Source organism: Hippopotamus amphibius, chromosome 3 (assembly GCF_030028045.1).
Source record: "Hippopotamus amphibius kiboko isolate mHipAmp2 chromosome 3, mHipAmp2.hap2, whole genome shotgun sequence".
NCBI classification, from domain to species: domain Eukaryota; kingdom Metazoa; phylum Chordata; class Mammalia; order Artiodactyla; family Hippopotamidae; genus Hippopotamus; species Hippopotamus amphibius.
Genome location: NC_080188.1, coordinates 127814127 through 127835657, shown reverse-complemented (window position 1 = coordinate 127835657; position 21531 = coordinate 127814127). Strand labels below are relative to the sequence as shown.

At 54.7% G+C, this 21531-nt stretch overlaps 3 protein-coding genes across 13 annotated transcripts; 2 read left to right on the top strand and 1 right to left on the bottom strand.

The window, feature by feature from the left end:
* The first annotated feature begins 63 nt into the window (after nucleotides 1-63).
* On the top strand, nucleotides 64-6749 carry TMEM134 (transmembrane protein 134). Of its 11 annotated transcripts, XM_057729274.1 has the most exons (7): nucleotides 67-321; nucleotides 1280-1344; nucleotides 1806-1895; nucleotides 2044-2120; nucleotides 4382-4426; nucleotides 4622-4675; nucleotides 4755-4985. In XM_057729274.1, exons 1-7 carry the CDS (start codon nucleotides 148-150, stop codon nucleotides 4835-4837), a joined length of 588 nt encoding a protein of 195 aa, XP_057585257.1. In that variant the 5' UTR covers nucleotides 67-147; the 3' UTR covers nucleotides 4838-4985. The 11 variants fall into 11 exon arrangements, with proteins under 11 accessions (XP_057585263.1, XP_057585262.1, XP_057585259.1 ...); XM_057729279.1 differs by lacking the exon at nucleotides 2044-2120 and having other exon boundaries at nucleotides 65-321; nucleotides 1280-1355; XM_057729276.1 differs by lacking the exon at nucleotides 2044-2120 and having other exon boundaries at nucleotides 65-321; nucleotides 1221-1344.
* A 4057-nt stretch (nucleotides 6750-10806) lies between these two features.
* CABP4 (calcium binding protein 4) lies at nucleotides 10807-13586 on the bottom strand. The gene is made up of 6 exons (XM_057728767.1): nucleotides 13209-13586; nucleotides 12791-12821; nucleotides 12567-12710; nucleotides 11428-11537; nucleotides 10948-11095; nucleotides 10807-10835 (listed from the first exon to the last, which is right to left on the bottom strand). The coding sequence occupies exons 1-6, from the start codon at nucleotides 13584-13586 to the stop codon at nucleotides 10807-10809; spliced, it is 840 nt and encodes a 279-aa protein (XP_057584750.1).
* A 3154-nt stretch (nucleotides 13587-16740) lies between these two features.
* GPR152 (G protein-coupled receptor 152) lies at nucleotides 16741-18129 on the top strand. Its single transcript, XM_057725537.1, has one exon. It carries the CDS (start codon nucleotides 16741-16743, stop codon nucleotides 18127-18129), a length of 1389 nt encoding a protein of 462 aa, XP_057581520.1.
* Nucleotides 18130-21531: the final 3402 nt, after the last annotated feature.

Genomic DNA, 21531 nt, shown 5'->3' with positions numbered 1-21531 from the left:
CGTTATGTGAGGGCGGGGCCTCGTCCGGGGCGCCGGACCATCGAGCAACCTAGACGACGGCGCGGGGCGGGGCCTGCGCGCAGGGGCGGGGGCGGGGCCGGTGGGCACAGATGGCGACCGCGCTGGGCGCCTGAGCGGGCCGGGGCCATGAGCGCCGCCCGGCCCCAGTTCAGCATCGATGACGCCTTCGAGCTGTCCCTGGAGGACGCGGGCCCTGGGCCCGAGTCCAGCGGGATCGCCCGCTTCGGGCCGCTGCATTTCGAGCGCCGGGCCCGGTTCGAGGTGGCCGACGAGGACAAGCAGTCCCGGCTGCGCTACCAGGTGAACCGCCCGGACCACCTCGCTCCCCCCCCCACCCCCGGGTCTGGGCGGACCCCAGGCCGGACCCTGGACAACCCCAACTCGGGAGAATCTGACAACAGGCCTCAGCCGGAGCGGGAGACCGCCCCCCGGACGTGACCACTGATCCAGATCCCTGCCCAGACCCTCTCAGCTCTGATTTCGGTCCCCAGCCACCACTGGAGAGCCCGGATCCGAGACCCAGGAGCTTGTACCCCACCCCCAGCTGGAGATCCCAGCCCTAGAGTCCCCACCGATCCCGGGTACTGACCCTCCCTACCCTTACCCCACAGGGCTGGGGGACTCTTTAGTACCTGAACCAGACCTTGTCTATACTCAGAAGCAGCCCCCTGAGCCCAAGGCCAGATAATCCAACGGGAACCAGCACCCCCTCTTCTATTCTGGAAGTCCCCACCCCATCCTTCCCTCCAGAGCTGGAGGCCACCACTCACATGATAAGTCCTTGCCCCATGCCTTGGTTTCCACTAAACTGGAAATCCCCCTTTTCCCAAAGGACCTCCACCAGGTCTAGAATTCTTTTCTTGGAAACCTGAACTAGATTCCTTTGCCCCAAACTGGAAACCATTGACCTGCTCTTCCCCAGCACCCCAAATCCAGAGGTACCATACTGGGCCCCTGAAAGAGCATCCTGACAGCTCCACCCTGGCTCCCAAGCTTGGGTGATCTCTTCACCCAAGGAGCCCTCAACCAGCTCCTGCCAGCTCCTCCCTGCCAGAGCCTCCAGCACCCACCTCCTACCTGGGTTTCAGTTTCTGTGAATCATCAAACCCGTTCTGCAGGGAGGGTGGAGGGCAGAGGCAGCAGCTGTCAAGCGGCCAGGCAAACAGCTGTATGGGCTTCGCTTTCTTCCTCTCCACCAGAGGGGAGTGAGGAAGGCCCTGAGCCCAGTAACCCCTCTGAGCCCTGTGTTCTGGAATAGAACCTGGAGAACGATGAGGATGGAGCCCAGGCCTCTCCGGAGCCGGATGGGGGAGTCAGCACCAGGTCAGGGCCAGGTGGGGACCCACCCCATACTCCTAGCTCCATGCTTCTGGCTCCTGTCCCCAGGCCCCGGCTCAGTCCTCCACCTCACCTCACTCAGCTCTCTCACATCCTGTCCTACAAGAGACTCCTACACGGGGTCCCCTGTCCTGCACCCTACCCTAGTGCCTCACCCACCCCATCAAGCTCTTTATCCTGCAGAAATCCCAGCTTGGTCTGTCCCCTGTCTTCTCACAGGTCACTTGTCCTACAGGAATCTCCAGCTTTCCTCCACCCCCAGTCCTGCAGAAAACCCCATCCCTTGAATTCCTCTTCACCTCTATCCCCTCTCAGTGTCCCCTATCCTGCAGGAACACCAGCCCTAGTCTCTGCACCATCCCCCATGACATCATCATGACTCCTGTCCCAAAGGGTCTCCTTCCTCACCTCCCCTTGCCCCCTCACTGGGCCCGCTTGTCCTGTAGGGATTCTGGCCGAACATCCATCCGCAGCTCCCAGTGGTCCTTTAGCACCATCAGCAGCAGCACTCAGCGCTCCTACAATGCCTGCTGCAGGTGAGACCCTGCCCTGCTCCTGCCACCTGTGGCCCCAGTACAGGCAGCCCCAGCTATTCCCCCTCGGCCCTCTGGGTGGGGGAGGGTACGGGAGGGTGTGGGCCTCCTGTCGCCGCTTTCACTCCCATCCTGCTCTGCTGCCGCCCAGCTGGACTCAACACCCTTTGATCCAGAAGAACCGCCGGGTGGTGCTGGCCTCCTTCCTGCTCCTCCTGCTGGGGTTGGGTGAGTGCCCCCAAGGCCCCCCTGCATACCCCGCCTACCCCCATGAGGGGGTCCACCCTGCTTCTGTGCAGGCTCTGCATCCCCCGCTGGCACACTGAGCCTCCCAGCATCCTGAGGAGGCAGCTGGCTACTGTGACCCCACCCCCATTTTACAGGTGAGGAAGCTGAGGCCTTGGGAGGGGGCAGGTCCAGCCTCCTGGTCACACAACCAAGAAATCTCACGTAGTTGAAAATGGAACCTGGTTCCGTGCTCCAAACTTTGCCATTTATTTATTTACTTATTTATTTATTTTTAGCCTGTTTAATCCATCAGGGAACAGAGAATGACAGCTACTATTTATTCTCTGTCTACCTGCCCAGGTACAGGGCAGGCTTATTTTCCTTCCTTACAGAGGTCACACAGCAAGTGAGAGGTAGAGCCACGACCCACAACCTACATGTAGGGGCAGGTGCTCAGGGATGTGCCTGGGGGCCCAGTGGCCAGGACTGCAGAGTGCCCTGCCACCCCGATCCACAGGGCACCTGTCACTTCCCCCTCTCTGGAGTCTGAGAGCTGACAAGGACCTCTCTCCCGCCCCCATTACTCAGATAGGGAAACTGAGGCCCAGAGCAGGCAGAAACCACAGCCAGATGTTTTCTGACTCCCACGCTTCTCATTCTGTGGGGCTGAGGAGTCAGGGTCCCAAGAAAGGATCTAGTGTTGGGATCAAGAGGAGCCCACAGGGAGGGCCCGACTGTGGCAGCTGCCCTCCCTCCTCCAGGGAGTTGGAGTCCCCTAGTGGAAAGCCAGGCAGCATCCTTGCCTCAGCTCTGGGTGTCTGTTTGGGGGAGGGAGCTGCTGCTTCCCCAACACCTGCGAGTTGCACTGGCCAACTGCCTCATCCCATTTCATCCTCCCACCCAGCAAGGCAAGCATTATTACTATCCCAGCCCAAAAATAAGGACACAGTCTCAGCAGAAGGGCCACAGCTGGGAAGTAGGTGAAGTGGGATTGAAACCCACATCAGTGACATTGCCAGACATTGCCGTGGGCCACCATAGGCCCATAAAGGACCTTTACAGGAATTAGAAAAAGATGCCTCCTTTGCATGGGCAGAGCCCAGAGCCCTAAGCCAGGGTACAGGGGGTGAGTTTTCAGCCCCTATTGTACCCTTTTTGAGGTACTCTGTGCAGGGCACAAACCACACAGCACAGTTCATGGTGGCCCTTCAAGCCTCTGTGCTGTACCACCCCCCACCCCATGCTGCAGAGCCCAACTCCCCATCTACCCCCCATCCCATCCTCTAACTGGGGACCCAGGACTCTCTCTGCATCTGAAAAATTGATCCAGCTGTGACCTCCCCAGCTTCCCCAATGCCAGCTGTCCTTAGCCAAAGTCCACATCCCTCCCCAAGTCCTACAGGCCCTGCCAAACTCCTCAAGCCTGGACTGTTGCCTCTCTAGTCTCGCCAAAAGCTTGGAAGTTCCTAGAAAGCCCCAAGTTCCCTCCAGACTCTGGGCCTTTGCCAGGCTGTTCCCTCCATCTGGAATACTCCTCTCCTTTCTGCCTGTGAGATGCCCATAGCAAATCCTCTGGAGTCAGATCACCTCCACCTTCCGAATGCAGCCCTGGGCAAGTTATTTCTCCTCTCTGTGCCTCAGTTTCCTCTTCTGTGAAATGGGGACGGTAATATCTGTCTCATTCAGTCAAAGTGACAATTAAATGAGGCATTGTATGTAACACACGTAGCCCAGTGCATGGCACCACCTGGTACATGGTCACTAAATGGTAACTGCTACTGCTGCTACCCCTGCTCAGCTTAGGTGCTGCTGCCTCCAAGAAGCCCTCCCTGATCCCCCAGGCTCCCGGGCTGCCTGATCACCAGGGTTGTAGCTTGGAGGTTCTTATTGGTTGCTCCACTAAGGAAGGGCCATGGGGGCAGGGACCTCATCTGCCTTTCCCCATGGGATTCCCAGTACCAGGTACTCAGCAGTTACTCCATAAATGTTTGCTGATTGACTGAAAGGCCACATCAAGGAGCAGACCAAGATCTCTCCTTTCACAAACATTTCCCAGGGCCTGCCAGGTGCCCTGCTCTGAAAACACAGAGCTTGGTGAGCTTCCCCAGGCGGTTCTCTGCCCAGGGTACCTTCAGCTTAGGTGGGGGGCACCATTCCTCAGGCCGAAGCCACGTTGGGGGTGGCGGGTGGAGGTCCCCACCCTGTCACCAGCTCCTGGCCCCTGCTCCTGCCCTCACCCTCGCGGCTCCATCTGTGTGCAGTGCTGATCCTGACCGGCGTGGGACTGGAGGTGGCCCCCTCGCCAGGTGAGCGCCCCCTCCTACCTCCGCAGGCAGCGCTCACTCCCCTCCTGTGCGCAGAGCTCCTTGGCAAGCCCTTCCACCTCCCCCAGCGCTCAGCACCCTCCCGGGAGGAAACGGCCCCAGGCAGCGACCCCGCAGCCCCGCCCGGGAGCCTCCGTGCCCTGACCCGGCCCCTCCTCCGCTCCTCCCCTCCCGTAGGTGTCGCCAGCGCCATCTTCTTCGTGCCGGGCTTCCTGTTACTGGTCCCGGGAGGTGCGAGTGGGCGCTGGGCGGGGGCGGGGAGGGGCGGGCCCGAGGCGGGGCCCCGGCGCTGACAGGCCCCGCCCCGCAGTCTACCACGTGATCTTCATCTACTGCGCCGTGAAGGGTCACCGCGGCTTCCAGTTCTTCTACCTGCCCTACTTCGAGAAGTGAGCACGCGGCGGCGCGGACGGCGGGATCCAGCGTCGGCGCCGAGAGGCCACGTACGGCCTCCTCGCGTCCCTAGGGGGCGCTCCTGGGGCCCGCGCCCCGCTTCGGTTCCCTCATCTCAAGGGAAAAGCCCCTCCGGGACCCTCGAGCCCCCAGTTCCCTTGGGTGTTTGTTCAGGAAGTTTGGGGCACGTGGGCCTTGGGCCACTGCCTGGGCCTGAGAAAGTCGCCCCTTCCCTGCTCTGTGCCTTAACTTATTCTCGGGCCCTGGGGCTGCGGGGTTGGTGGTGTTTTGTGCTAATAAAAAGGGGTGCTGAATTCCAGCCCACAATTGCTTTTTGCTTCCCACTAGCCCTGATCAGCACCCCCAGCCTGGCCACAGCCCCTTCCCGGAAAGGCTGAGAAAATGACTCACCGTAGGCTGGAGGGCTCTAGGACTGTTCATCTCCCCATGGTACACGTGACAGTTGTGATGCCCCAAGACGTGCCCAAGGTCACGCAGCACGTTAGGGGCAGAGCTGGGCCTGGGGCTCTCCCAGACTTTGCCAGAATCCTTCCTGCCCTGTCTCCACTCAGGGGCAGCGTTGGTGCCTCCCCTGGTGGCCCTAGCCAAGGGCACTCAGATGACACAGGCCTGGGGCCTGGAGGCTGGTATCCTGGTTCCAGCCTGGCTCTGGGGCCCTGGGCTGCCACAGCCAGCTCCAAATATGGGCCAGCAGGAGGCAGCAGCCCAGCCTCCTCCACCCACTGCCCTACTTCCCAGGCCCAGGGGTTGGGAGACATAGAGTGCAAAGGACATAGGAGGCAGGGCCTGTATGACAGAAAACCTCAGTGATCAAAGACACTTAGAATCACAGAACATTGGAAACAGACCATCGAAGAATTTTGGAAGGTCCAAGCACCTCAGGATCTCAATAACCAGGAAACAGAATCTTTGAGAACCCTGACATCTGAGATCATAATAGCTACCATTTATTAAACTTAGAAGGCACCAGGTCTTATGCTAAGCACTTAACACAGGTTATTTCTGGTCATCCTCCAAGGGAACTGAGGCCCAGAGAGACTGGCTTGGCCAAGGGAGGAGTTAGGAACATAACCCAGGGCTTCTGTGACACGGTGGGGAGGGGGTGGGGGTGGCAGTCAGCAAGCTGGGCTGGTCCCCAGCTGACCAACTGAGGGACTGACCAAATGAGTGTGGGTGGACGAGACCTTGTTCATATACTTACATGTTTACAGTCTGCCTCCCCCAGTAATACATGAGTGCCGTTAAGAAGGTATTTGGTCTGGCCTGGCCTCCCGTGTGTCTGCAGCAGCCAGGACAGTGCCTCTAGATTTCTGTGATTTTGTTGAAAGAATGAATACCCAGGCCCCTGCTCTCACTCCTGATGTCCAGGCCCAACCAGGCTTCCTACCCACAGCCACCAATCAAGGCACTTTTGGGGGCACCAGTTAGATGCAGGAACTCCTAAATGACTGTCAAATTAGCTAAAGGACCAGTTTTCATTTCTAATGCAACATGGACCAATACTTCTGTAAGATAAAATAAAAACTAGAACAGTGAAATAAAAAAAAAAACAAAGATACAGAATATAAGCCCACAGTTTGTATTACCAGATTAATCAGACATAAAATTACATTTCAATAGATACAATCAGAACATGGAAAAAAGAAAACATGAAAACCACTCATTGAAAGTGAGCAAATTAGCAATTAATATGGAGTTGCTACTAACCCATAACTTTCTGTTACTTCACAATCTTAACTGAACAGAAAGTGATCCCAGAAGTGGTGACTTTCCTTATTATAAGACTATCTTAGGGGTCAGCAAGCTGTACCCCACAGGCCCAACATAGCCCCCACGCTAAGAATGGTTTTCACATTTTAGTTGGAAAAAAAGTCAAAGGCTAATAAGCTTTTGTGACACAAAAAAAGTTTATAAAATTCAAATTTTGGTGTCCATAAATCAAGTTTAATCATTATTTGTCACATTTCCAACACAACCACACTCGTATATTGACTTTGGCTGCTCCGCCAAGCAAACTACTACAGCAGAGCAACAGAAACTGTATGGTCCCCAAAGCCTAAAATCTTTACTACCTGACCCGTCACGGAAAAAGTTTGCCAACCCTTGGTCCACATGAACATGTTGACAGAACACTGAATCATAAGGTTTAAAGTTTGCTGTTTTTTTTTAATTAATTGATTAATTTGGCTGCATTGGGTCTCGTCACTACGCATGGGCTTTCTCTAGTTGTGGCGAGCGGGGGCTACTCTTCGTTGTGGTGAGTGGGCTTCTCATTGTGGTGGTTTCTCTTCTTGCGGAGCACAGGATCTAGGCGCAGGTTCCAGTAGTTATGGTGCGTGGGCTCAGTAGTTGTGGCGTGTGGCTTAGTTGTGCTGTGGCGTGTGGGATCTTCCTGGCCAGGGCTTGAACCCATGTCCCCTGCATTGGCAGGTGGATTCTTAACCACTGCACCACCAGGGAAGTCCCAGGCTTAAAGTTGTAATGTGACCAATATGCTTGACTTTTGCTGGTTAATATATGTAACCCAAGTTGGACTGACAGCAACACCATCATCAGGAAATAATGAATATCCAGACTCTAAATGTGATTTCTTTATAGTTGGAAAATGCATCCCTCATCGCACATAGATTAAGAACATTATATCGCCTCAGTGAATTGTGATGCAATTTATCCCGGATGCTTTTTGCCCCCATAGCCCATTTTGTCTGATATGCCTGTAGTTATACTAGCTTTCTTTTGGTTAATTCTCTCTTCATAAGTCTTTTCCCCAAGCCATCACTTTCAGCCTTTCGGTTGTCATTATGCTTTGAATGTGTCTCTTATATGTGCACTCAGCTGCAGGGAGGAGCCTGGTCTCTGCCTTTTGGGATCTGCTTTCTGCTCCTGTAGTAAAAGAACCTCTGGTTTCTAGCTGGGCACAAGGTCATCCAAAATAAAGACCGCATTTCCCAGCATCCTTTGCAATGAGGTATACCAGGTGGGAAGCACTGCCCTAATGGGGTATAAGTGGTTCTTGCTCCTTGCCCCCTTTCTTCTTTGTTCCTGCCTCCATCCTGCCAGCTGGGAAACAAACAAACACGGCTATACCCTCAGAATGGCAGAGCAGCCAGTGGAAGGAGACTGAGTCCCTGAAGACCATACAGCTGGATATCACCTGACACTCTCCCTGTGGGAGAAATAAACTTCCATCCAGTTTAAAGCATTGTTATTTGGGGTCTCCATCACTTATAGGGAGCCTAATCTAATACTGACATTTTTTTCTGGGACTTAAACCTTGACTTTTAACCAAAAAGCATAATCTGCTTATGTATGGACTTCCCTGGTGGCACAGTGGTTAAGAATCCACCAGCCAATGCAGGGGACACGGGTTTGATCTCTGGGTGGGGACAATCCCACATGCCACAGAGCAACTAAGCCCTTTCTCCACAACTACTGAGCCTACGCTCTAGAGCCCGTGAGCCACAACTACTGAGCCCACACGCCAGAACTACTGAAGCCTGTGCCTGGAGCCTGTGCCCCACAACAAGAGAGGCCACTGCAATGAGAAGCCCACACAACACAACAAAGAGTAGCCTCGCTCGCCACAACTAGAGAAAGCCTGTGCGCAGCAACAAAGACCCAATGCAACTATAAATAAAAAATAATAAAATAATAAATCTCTAAAAAAACCCCTGCTTATGTTTATTATAATTTGGGTTTTTTTAAAGGATTATTTCTACCTTCTGTTTTAATGTTTTCTGTAGACTTTGTTTTTCTTTGCTTTTTTCCCTTTTTCCCAGCCTTCTGCTAGCTTAATCAAGAATTCTTCACTTTCTCCCTTTTCTTCCTCTATTGATCTGACTATTGAGAATGGAACATTCTATCTCTATTTTTGTTATATTAATGGTTACCCTTACATGATTAACAAAATCTAAAGTTAATCAATGATTCTATCCTCCTCTAGGAAAAACAAGAAAAAGATTTCAGCATGTCTAGAGTATCTCTTCCCATCTTCCATTTTATTTTTGTCTACTATTATTTTGTAGTCCCTCCTGGTTTTTAAAATCCCCCAAAATATTTTTTTACACTTAATGCCTCTTTAGATCTACCAATATGTTTACAGATTTCTTTCCTGACTATTATTTAATATATACTCGGCCTTGAATTTCCATCTCACTGAAGCCATCCCTTCAACCAGAGTTTGTGGGTGGGAAACCGTTTCAGCCTTTGATTGTTGAAAAAAGTTTATATTTCATCTTCATTCTTCAATAAGAGGAGCTAAGTATAGCCTTCTTGGCTGGCAACTGTTCTTCCCCTCTACACGTTGAACAATTTATTCCATTTTCCTCTTGCATCTGCAATTGTCAATGAAAAAAGTCTTTGGAGTGTCTGATTGCTAATCCTTGGTAAGTAATCTGACTTCTCTCTTGAGCTGTTTACAAGATTTTCCTTTTGTAGTCTGCAGTTTCACTGGGATGCATCTATATACATTTACTTTTATTTCTCTTTCTCTGGCTCCAACGTGCTCCTTCAATCCGGGGCCCTCATCTTTGTGGAAGTCTTTATGGAAATTTTTCAATCATCATTCTTTAAATATTGCCTCATGCCCATTCTCTACATTTTCTCCTTCTGAGACTCCTAGTGATTTTTAACTACTCTTTGATATCTTCTGTCTTTTATCCCTCAATGCTACCTTATGGGTGATTTCTCAGATATAGCTTCCAGTTCGTTAATCTTTTCTTAAATTGTGTCCAATCTGCTGTTTAATTTATCCCTTGATTTTTTTTCATTCCAATGGCTATCTCCTCTATTTTTAGAAGTTCTATTGGGTTATTTTTAAAAATCTTTCTGTTCTGTTTTCATATCCCCCTGTTACTGATAACGGTTTCTCTTCCTTTTTTTACCTCAGTTTTTTTTCTGTTTGTTTGTTTGTTTGTTTTTCTTTTGCTAAATGGTCTCTTTTAGATTATTTTGTGATTTATACTTTGGGTGCTGACTCTTCTGTTTCCTGTATCTGCCTAGTCTCCCTCATAGTGGTTTGTTTCTTTATATGATTTGTAATTTTTTGTCATGAGTTTATCTTCAGAAGTGACAGGGCTGTCTGGGTTTTTTTTAAGTCCTATATGGCCTGGGTTGAAAGAGTGCCTTTCTCAGCAGTTTTTTCCTATTTCTTCTGCTTTTCATACCACGGAGACAGACCGCACTCCTGCTTGACGTGCAGACCTGAGTTTCGGGTTCACTGGGGTAACTTTTTCCACTTAAGGTCCTGAGCATCTGTACCTTGTCACTTTCTCAGGTTGGTGGGTAGAGGTATATTTTGGTCTCCTTTTCAAGAACAGGGTAGCCCATTGAGACACTGGAATGTACTGAGTGCATGTCCTGCTCCCCAGCTTCTTAACAGGTCTTTTGTCCCTCCTGGGTGTCAGAGCTCAGGCTCCTGAACCTCTCCACCTCTGAAGCCCCCACGGCGTCTGTTCCCTCCCATCACCCAGCTTTGGGTTCTCTGTCTTTGGTACCTGGAGTCATCCCTCTCTTTTAAGTTCAGCTTTCAAAAAAAAGAAAAAAGAAAAATCCACATATAAGGAGTGGGAGGTGTCCAGCCACCTTCTCAATTCACCATGTTACCAGAACCACCCCCTACACTGTCCCATCTTTGAATGCTGCCAGAGACAGGGATCTCCCTACCTCCCAAGGGGCTGGAGAGATTCAGGTCTTGCTCACGCTGGGCAATGGTGGGCAATTGAGGGCAGGTTTCCTCCAGGCAGCTCGGGTGGAAGGGAGGTGAGGATGAAGGTGGGCAGGTGACATCACAAGCCAGCTCTCCAGCCAGAGGTTGTCAGGAGCAGAAGCCTGGGGCCGCTGGGTCTCTTTCATCCTGGGGCCTCATGGGGGAGGGTGTGTAGTATGAACCTTGCTCGTGTCTGGGGCCAGAGGGGCGACAGCCTCCCACCTGGCGACAGCCTCCCACCTCAGTGGGTAGAAAGCATCATCACAAATTCTGCAGGAGAGAAGGAGCGGGGCTTGGGCTGGTCCGGATCAGCCATCCCAGGATGCGTTGGGCTCAGCCTGGGAGGTGGAGGGATGGGGGTTTGTCTGGGCAGGAGACTCACCATCAAAGTCTACGGTGCCATCCCCATTGAGGTCCACTTCTCGGAGCATCTCGTCCAGCTCAGGACCCACCAGCGGCTCCCCCAGCAGAGCCGGTGCTGCCTGTCGCAGCTCTGCTACCGTGATTCTCCCATCTCTGTCCCTGTCAAACTGGGATTCCGGCAGGGCTCAGCTCTTCCTACCCAAAGCTGTCTCTTCCTGCACCCGCCTCCACCTTGTCATGTCCTGTGCCTGGATGCCCCCCACTTTCGTCCATCCAAACCCTCCTCCCCCTTCTAGGCTGAGGCTGTTAGCTTCTGCCCCAGAAAGTCTCCCTGGGTGGACCCCCAGCTGGGAGTAAGCCAAACCCTCTCCAACCCCTCCCCAGTGCTAGTCCCACCAGCCGCAGGGCGCGGGGCCTCCAGAGGCGGAGGCTCTCGGTCTCCCCAGCTGCAGACCAGTAAGGATGCGACCCGCCCACCCCCCGCCTGGATGCTCCGCACCTCACGGAAGGCGATGCGCAGCTCCCGCACCCCCAGCATGTGCGCCGTCTCCTCCCTCAGCTTCGGGCCCATCATCTCCACAAATTCCTCGACGTCCACACGGCCACCCACTGCGGGGCCAAGCAGAGGGTCACAGTGGTGAGGGCTGGGGCCCAAGGAGGGGCCTCACAAGGACCAGCCCCTCCCCGGCTCTGCATCCAGGAAGGACATCAGTGTCCACGACCCCGGGGAGGTAGGAGGCTGGGCTCAGCTGGGGGGAAAGTGCTCAGGTGCTCTCAGTGAAGCACCGGGTGTGGAGGAAAGACACCAGGCTGTGGAACCAGACAGGCCCCAGGTTCAAAGCCTGGCTCTGCCTCTGATGGTGTGGCCTCGGGTGACTTACTGAACCTCCCTCCTCATCCGAGGACAGAGTGCTGTTGGAGTTGGAGTTCGTGGCTGTAAAGTGCCAGAACTCCAAAGGTGGCAGTAAAGACCCCTTAGCAACATACCACGGTTGTCCCTGGATTCTAAGATGCCATCAATCATAAAAAGCACCAGTAGTCAATGAATAGCTTTGGGGGAAAGAAAGAAGCATGACGCCAAATATTCACATCAATTGTAAATCACATCCCATTTTGGAAAATGTAAAGAAAACAAACGCAGGTGTCCTAGGATGAAAGGAATCTGATGTTTCAGAAATCAGCTAATGACAATCACACAAGGACAGCCCATCAGACATTTAATCGCAAGGAATGGCCAAGGTTCTGTCTCACGTGGCCTCACCGAACCTCAGCAGGCTCTTTTCAGGAGCCTCGGGAGGGTCAGAGAGGGAGAGAGAGAGACAGCCCAGGTGGCTGGTACCAGCATGGACCACTTTACCTCAGTCTAAACTGGGTCCCCAACCTGAGCCCCAGGGGCCTCTCTTGGATCACCCGGTGCCCTCCTAGTCACCCCGACCTCTGTGTCCCGTGGACCGTGTCAGACTGCCCTGGAAACTGTCACCCGCCCCACTCCACAATCACCGCTGCCTGACTCCCGGGGCCACCTCCCACCACCCCTCGGTTCCCCTGAACCATGAAGCTGGGAGAGGACCAGGGCTGCAAAGCCAGGTGGCTCCGCCCACCCGCCCCGCCCCCGGGCAGGCGGGGTCAAGCACTGACTTCGCATCTTGACGTGTTGGGAGACTTCGATGAGCTCCATCTCAGTGGGCATGTAGCCCAGCGTCCGCATGCACTCGCCCAGCTCCCGGTAGCCGATGTAACCATCGTGGTCCGTGTCAAATTCCTCGAAGGCGGCCTGAAGCTCTGCAGGGGAAGGAGGTCAGGCGCAGGCAGCCAGGCTCTGGGACACCTCCCACCCAGCGCTGCCAGCAAAGGCCACTCACCATCAAGCTCCTCGGGGCCCAGCTCGCGGTCCTGCAGGGGCATAGTCCAGCATGTCCCTGGGGCCAGCCAGGGGTCTGGGCATCCTTCCTCCTCCAGCCCCAGCCCACGCTGACCTGGGCAGGACCCATCCCACAAGGGCAGGAGAAGGCCGCTGACCTCCCATGTGCTCCAGGAGAAGAGATGACCCCCTTCCTGCTCCTGCCCACCCCCCCCTCCAGCTCCCACAGATCCCGGGGTTTGTGGTCTAGCTCCGCCCACTGCCCAAACTGCAGAAAGCCTGCCCCCACAGCCCAGGTTCCCGAGTCTGGAGCAGAAACTGGACAAGGCCTGAGTATAAGGGGCAGGGTGGGCTGAGCCTGAGCCCATGAGTCCCAACCCCCACCCCAGCCCCCCAGCCCTGCCCCGGCCCCACCTGACCTTCCCAAAGATGCGATTGAGCAGGGGCCCGTATGTCCTCTGGGCAGCATCGTGCTGGGGGCCAGGACGGTGCCGGTGGGACTGGCGACGAGAGGCTGGCCCAGGGGCGGCAGGGGCTGGCCCCTCCTGCGCTTCTCTGGTCCCGGAGGTGTCCTTGCTGCTCCCTGGGGCCTCGGGCCCCTGCGTGGGGGTCTGCTCCCCAGAGCTGCTGGTGTGCTTCCGGGACCCTCGGAGCCCCTTCTCCCTCTTGCTGCTCCTCCTCCTGGTCAAGGGGAGCCCCTCAGCACCAGTACTGGAAGCCATGACCCCCACGGGGGGCTTCTGGGGTCCAGGGGCCAGGTCTGGGCCATGCTGCCCCCTCACCTGCTCTGTGGCCATGTGGAGAGGGGCTCAGAGATGCAGCACCAAGGAGCACCCCTGCCTCTCCGGGCCCGTAAAGCTGCTTATGCACCCCCACCCGGAGAGCTGATGGCCAGGGATCGGCCCTGAGGGGGATTAGGGTAAGTGAGGCAGGCAGCCCAGGCCCTAATCCCAGCCCTCTGCCTGCCGGTGGCCAGGGCAGAGCCAGATGGGTCAAGGGAACTGTCCTCAGCAACACAGGGTGCCAGGACACGGTGGCTGCAGTGAGCTTCAGACTCCGGCTCTGCCACTTGTGAGCTGGGAGACCCAGCAAATTCACTTCTCTAAGCCTCAGTTGCCTCATCTATAAAATGGGGGCAATATTGCTGAAACATCAAAGACAGCCCTGTTGTATGACAGGGGCAGGATTAGCTAAGCGAGGACGTGGAGAGGCATCTCAGGCAGGAGGAAGAGCATGGGCAAAGGCTGGGAGGTGGGAAAGGAGAGGACGAGTTGCCCACTGTGGCCCCCACATGGGTGACATCCTGGCCGGAGCAGAGGGTATGTGACATTAAGGAGGAGAGGGCAGATCATAGAGGCCTTGAAGCACAGATGATTGAGGGTCATGGGGGTGACGTCGGAGGAGGTGGACCCTGGGGGAACCCAGAGCCTGCCCTGAGCTGGAGGGACCCAGGGTGAGAGGTTTGGGCCATCTGGCCCTGTCAGGGATGGGCACCATGGCTGGTCACTTGGCCCTCCTGGGCCAGGGTTAGGGTTTCCCAGCGAGCAGCCCCATGAATGATTGATGTTCTCCCAGCTTGGGTTTCACACCGGCCGCCTGAGCGCCGCCGGGCACCATGCATCAGGCCCCTGCGTGGGGCCGTGCGGACGGCTGGACCTCTGGTCAGGCAGGCTCGCCCTGCTGCTTCCAGCCAGCAGCCTGCACCTCACAGGTAAGCCAGGCCTCACCAGGAGGGGCCCAGGGGAGCCCAGGGCTCTGATCCAGTAGGGGCTGGAGCTTACAGAGTGGGTCTGCCTGAGTAAGGGCCTGGGGGGTGGGGAGACCACCAGGCCACGGGTCAAGTGGCTGGAGCCATGGGCCACACAGCAGGATCCAGCCTTTCCCAGACATCTGGGTTCTCCACCCTCAGGGGGCCCTCCCTCCCCCAGCTAGGGAAGGTGGGGTGAGGGCAGCAGGCCTCTTGGGACCCAGCCACCCTCATCCTCATCACACTGTTGAGCCCCCTGCCCCCTTTTCTATTTAGTAGCCCCAGGGGACAAGTGGGGGCCATCAGGATAGACTCCCTGTCCACCCTTGGAATCCTAGGGCCTAGGGGACCCTGAGCCCTTCCCTCTTGGAATCCTTTTTTTTTTTTTTTTGCCATACCACATGGCATAAAGGATCTTAGTTCCCCAACCAGGGATGGAACGCGGGGCCCCTGCAGTGGGAGCATGGATTCTTAACCACTGGACCACCAGGGAATTCCAAATCTTAAACACTTGAACCCAGGGTACTGACAAAAAGGAGCCTGTGATGCTCTGACCAAGTGGGTTTTTTTGGTTTGGTTTGGTTTGGTTTTTCGGCCATGCCACGTGTTTTGAGGGATCTTAGTTCCCCAACCAGGGATCAAATCTGGGCCTACGGCAGTGAAAGTGCAGAGTCCTAACCACTGGACAGCCAGGGAATTCCCAAGTGGTTTGTTTTTTGTTTTTTTTTAACTTTTTTTTTCTATTTTTTACAATAAACTGCATATATTTAGAGTGTACAATTTGGTATCCCAATCTCCCAATTCATTCCCTCCCCAACCCTCCCCGCTTTCCCCACTTGGTGTCCATATGTTTGTTCTCTACATCTGTGTCTCTATTTCTGCCTTGCAAAACGGTTAATCTGTACCATTTTTCTATAGTCCACATATATGTGTTAATATACAATATTTGTTCTTCTCTTTCTGACTCACTTCACTCTGTATGACAGTCTCTAGGTCCATCCATGTCTCTAAAAATGTCCCAGTTTCATTGCTTTTTACAGCTGAGTAATATTCCATTGTATATATGTACCACATCTTCTTTATCCATTCATACCTGTTGATGGACATTTAGGTTGCTTCCATGTCCTGGCTGTTGTAAATAGTGCTGCAATGAACATTGGAGTGCATGTATCTTTTTGAATTATGGTGTTCTCTGGGAATATGCCCAGTAGTGGGATTGCTGGGTCATATGGTAGTTCTGTTTTTAGTTTTGCAAGGAACCTCCATGCTGTTTTCCATAGTGGCTGTATCAATTTACATTCCCACCAGCAATGTAAGAGCGTTCCTTTTTCTCCACACCCTCTCCAGCATTTACTGTTTGTCGATTTTCTGATGATGCCCATTCTAACCGGTGTGAGGTGATACCTCATTGTAGTTTTGATTTGTGTTTCTCTAACAATTAGTGATGTTGAGCAGCTTTTCATGTGCCTCTTGGCCATCCATATGTCTTCTTTGGAGAAATGCCTATTTAGGTCTTCTGCCCATTTTTTGATTGGGTTGTTTGGTTTTTTTGATATTGAGCTGGAATTCCCAAGTGGTTTTTTTTTGTTTTTTTTTTTTTAAACTTTTTTTTTTTTTTTTTTTTTGGGCACACGGGCTTAGTTGCTCCGCGGCATGTGGGATCTTCCTGGAGCTGGGATTGAACCCGTGACCTCTGCATTGGCAGGCGGATTCTTAACCACTGCGCCACCTAGGAAGCCCCTCCAAGTGGTTTTTAAACGGTGTTCCCTGGAACTGTAAGGGTGCTCTCCCTCCTTTAACCTGAGCACACCCTTTTAGTTCACATAGGAATTCTGCTGTAATATTTTATTGAAATATACTTGAAAGCGTCTGGGTTGGTCTGCTTGGACGCAGTGGGATTCCACGTAGCAGAATGGTTAGTTTGAATCCTGGTGCCCGCATTGCTGTCTCTGATCTTGGGCAGTCACTGATCCTCGGAACCTTCCTCTCCTTACCGGTGGAATGGATTGCATGAGGACTAGGTGAGATAGTCTGTTTAAAGTCCCTGGCAAAGGTTAACTACCCCAAAGGTGATGGTGATGGCCCAGAGAGGGACAGCGACCTGCATGGAGATGCACAGCATCCTCTCTCCTTTTCAGTCATTCATGCCTTCATTGATTCGCCAGGTGCCCACTCCACGTCAGGTGGGACACCGGGGACCTCAGATGGACACTGCCATGGAAGCCAACCTGGGTGCCGCTGGCCATGGGCCCCGCACAGAGTTCGATGATGAGGATTACCCCCAGGGAGGCTGGGACACGGTCTTCCTGGTGGCCCTGCTGCTCCTGGGGCTGCCAGCCAACGGGCTCGTGGCGTGGCTGGCCGGCTCGCAGGCCCGGCAGGGAGCGGGCACGCGGCTCGCCCTGCTCCTGCTGAGCCTGGCCCTCTCTGACTTTCTGTTCCTGGCGGCCGCAGCCTTCCAGATCTTGGAGATCCAGCATGGAGGGCACTGGCCGCTGGGGACGGCCGCCTGCCGCTTCTACTACTTCCTGTGGGGTGTGTCCTACTCCTCTGGCCTCTTCCTGCTGGCAGCCCTCAGCCTGGACCGCTGCCTGCTGGCGCTGTGCCCACGCTGGTACCCCGGGCACCGCCCGGCCCGCCTGCCCCTCTGGGTCTGTGCTGGGGTCTGGGTTCTGGCCACCCTCTTCAGTGTGCCCTGGCTGGTCTTCCCTGAGGCCGCTGTCTGGTGGTACGACCTGGTCATCTGCCTGGATTTCTGGGACAGCGAGGAGCTGCCACTGCGGATGCTTGAGATCCTGGGGGGCTTCCTGCCTTTCCTTCTGCTGCTCGTGTGCCACGTGCTCACCCAGGCCGCCGCCTGCAGGACCTGCCGCCGCCACCAGCCTGGGGCCACGGCCTGCCACGGCTTTGCCCGTGTGGCCAAGACCATTTTGTCAGCCTACGTGGTCCTGCGGTTGCCCTACCAGCTGGCACAGCTGCTGTACCTGGCCTTCCTGTGGGACATCTACCCCGGCTACCTGCTCTGGGAGGCCCTGGTCTACTCTGACTACCTGATCCTTCTCAACAGCTGCCTCAGTCCCTTCCTCTGCCTCCTGGCCAGCACCGACCTCCACGCCCTGCTGCGCACCATGCTCTCCTCCTTCGCGGCAGCTCTCTGTGAGGAGCGGCCGGGCAGCTTCACGCCAGCTGAGCCACAGACCCAAGTGGACTCTGCGGATGAGTCTCTATCAGGGCCATCGGTTGAGGGCCAGCCGCAGGTGAACCCCACGACCCAGCCACAGGTGGACCCCACGACCCAGCCACAGTCAGATTCTCTGGTCCAGCCTCACCTGAACCCCAGGGCCCAGCCCCAGCAGAACCACGAGGCCCAGCCCCAGTTGGATCCTGGGGCCCAGCCACAGGCAAGCCCTGAGGCCCAGCCCCCTGCACCCACTGCCAGCTCAGCCCCCAACCCCTGTGATGAAGCTACCTCTGCCCCATCCACAGATTCCACCCCAGAGGCCCCTGTGAACCTGGCCGCACCTGCCGCCTCTGAGGGAGAAAGCCCCAGCAGCGCCCCCCGAGACGAGGCCCCGGGTGCAGGCCCCACATGAGAGTCCGGGAAAGGCCAGGCCCACCGGGGCCGCAGAAGAGCCAGGGGAGATGGAAGAACCAGCCAGTCAGAGGACGATGGCTGACGTGGAGGAAGTCCTCGTGGGAAACCCCAGCAAGTCCCTTGGGCCTGACAGACGGACTTGGGGACGAGAACACAAAGCGGCCAAAAGTCCCAGACAGTTTGCTGTGAGCATTGAGTCCCTGCCGGGGTCCCAGCAAGCTTTTCCGGGCTTGGCCCACACACGATGGCCCAACAGCCCTCTGGCTACCACAGCTGCTGGTGTCCTGCCAGGCTCTGCCCTCCAATGCCCCCCAGACCCCACGGACAGTCTCGCCCTGAGCCTCAGTCCTGCAGGAGAAAGACAGGCAGGGCGACCTCCCTGGGCTTGATATGACCTCCCCTGACCTTTCCCTCCCTGCCCTCCTTTCTGTCCCAATCTCTAAACTGGATACGAGGAGCCGAGCCGAAGGAGGAAGTCCCTGCAGAGAAGGGGGGCATTCAGGAGTCTGGGGCCTTCGAAGCCCACAGGCTGGCCTGGGATGGCCAAGCCCTCTTCAGCCCCCTGCCCTCCACAAGCAGTGGGGCTGGGGCAGGACTCCCCCAGCAAGGTGGGGGGCGCAGAGACGAGAGCTAGCAAGCCTGGATTCAAATCCAGTGCTGGGTGACTCTGGACAAGCTGATTCACCCTTGACCTCCTGTTTCACCTGGCATCGTGACGATTAAATGAGAACGTGTGCTAGGTGCCCAGCAGGAACTGGCACACAGTAAGGGCTCAGTGAACAGCTGCTCTTTCTTCATGGACATCCAGGGATGCCTCCAGGGGCAAGGGATGGATAGGAGGAGGTGGCGCCTGGCCTGAGCATCTGGGTTCTTGTGGGATTTGGGGCCGATCAGCTATGCCTATGATCAGCTCTGGGCTGCAGACACCCAGGTGGCCTGGGAGAGCATGGGGCCACCCCTGTGCCTTGGGCACCTCCAGGTGACTTCAAGGTCTGCTACATTTAAGGGTTCAATGAGTGTTCACCTGTCCATCCCCCATCATGGAGGGGGTACAGAGTGCCCTCGTCCTGCCTCAGCCTGAGCCCCTTCTATACACTCAGCCCAGATACAGAGATGAGAAGATGTCCAAGCAGAGAGCTCTGGGGCCCAGCGGCTCCAGAGATAGCACAGATCCCTCGGAGGTCACATGGTGTCTCTAGGGCAGAGGCAACCTCTTCCCTCTCAAGCTGCAAACACTGCTAGAAAAACTAGGAAGTGTTGCAGGTCTATTTTCAGACCCCCCCCCCTCCCCCGCCACTTCCTTTTCACACCCATCACTCTCTGCTGGCACTCACCCCACCCTGCTTTCTCTCCATCCCCAGGGTTCCAAAATCATGAACTCTTTCCCTTTGCACCCCCCACCCTTTCCCATTAGCTCAGTATTGTGACCTTTAGAAGCTGAAAGATGCCCTTAGCAGTAGGTGTAAATGACAATGACATTTTATGTGCTACGCTTCCCAGGGGTGCTAGTTGTATAGGCAGACTGAAGTGGTGCAGTCAGATCTGGGTTCTGGTTCCTAGGTCTCTCTTTGCCTCAGTTTTCTCCTCTGTAAAATGGGGTGATAATGTTCCCTTTGTGAGTGTGGCTGCTGTGATCATTAACCAAACCCGGGGATGGAAGCATGCTGGGGGGCGGTGTTGCTGATACTCGCAGCACAATCATAGCATTTCCTGGAACTGTGGGCACTGAGGCCGGTGGGAGAGAGATTTCTGGACAGGCACACATTTGTGGAATTCATTCATTCAGCAAATATTTATCAAGCATTGTTACGTGCTTTCTCACCCAGCCTTCCATTTTGGGTGGGGATTGGGCATGGCCTCTGGTGCCCCTCAGAGGTTGTTTGAGTCCTGGCTCTCCACGGCTCATCAGCTGTGTGACCTTGGCCTCTTTGGGACACAGTTTCCTCATCTGTAAAACGGGGATCATAATAATATTTCCATTTTCTAAGAGTGTTAATCCCTATGAAGTGCTCAGATCCTTGCCTGGCACAGAGTAAGTACCTAATAAATGTTAGCCATTAATTTGATTATAGTGGACACCGCCAGGCCTCACTCAGGCCTAGGACATCACTGACCCCCCCAGAGCCCACGTGGCAGCCTCCTGCTTACCAGACATTACCCCCCCACCCCCGCACATAGCCTCCTCCTTCACTTTCCAAACACTTCTACACTCCCCACCCCACTGGACTGCACACTTCCTGAGGGCAGGGTCTGGACTCATGTCCGCCTTGCAGAGTACCCCTCTTCCTTCTCCCAGGTAGGGATCCCAAAGCCTTTTCAAATGGCAGGCAGATGAGGCACTAAATCCTCAGTGCCGGCCACCTGTCTTCAACTCTGGTCCATACTCCTAACCCCACCTCTCGGGGAACCTCCCTGCCGATCCAGTGGTTAAGACTCCACACTTCACTGCAGGGGCATGGGTTCGATCCTTGGTGGGGAAACTAAGATCCCACATGCTAAGTGGTGTGGCCAAAAAAAAAAAAAAAAAGATGCCACTAACCCCACCTCTTGCAGTGTGGGCCAGTCCCACCTCCAAGGTCCCAGAAGGGAAACCCACTCATAATGGGTACTTGCTATCCAGGAGAAAGTGCCATGAAGGGTTTTGTAAGATAAAGAGGAGTTCTCCTGCTGGCCCACAGAGGAGGGTCTTTTGTTGGAGGAAATATGCCCACCCAAGGCCAGAGGGGATGAAGGAAGGGCGTACTCCCCCCATTCCACAGCCCCTCTACCTCCCCCCAACACACTCCATGGGATCCTGTTGCCCTCTGGAAGATTCTTCTACAGGGGAGAGACACGCTTTCCTCTCCTTCATAGGGACCAGACATTGACTCTGAAAGCTATGAATACGAACATTTTTCAATTCCACATTCAGGGCTACTGTTCATTCATTTATTCAATATACATTAATTGAACACATACTGTGTGCTAGGTCTTGTTCTAGGTACTGGTGATACAGTGGGAAACAAGGCAAAGTGTGAGCCTCAATTTGCTGACATACTGGCCGGGCAAGGCAGACAAAAAGCAAATACACAAATGATTAGAGACTTCCGTGGCTGTCCAGTGGTTAGGACTCTACGCTTTCATTGCTAAGAGCATGGGTTCGATCTCTGTCCGGGGAACTAAGATCCTGCAAGCTGCACAGCACAGTTGAAAATAAAAAATAAATATAAGCAAATACAAATAATTATACAATATAACATACGGTAGTGATTAAGAATGTAGAGGGGGAACGAGTAAGGGCCAGAGAGTGATGGGTGAGGGGGATAGTCAGGGAGGGCTCTCAGAGGAGGGGACATTTGAGCACAGACCTGGAGGAAGTGAGGGATGGAGCCTTTCCAGGTCTGGGGGAAGAGTTTCCAGA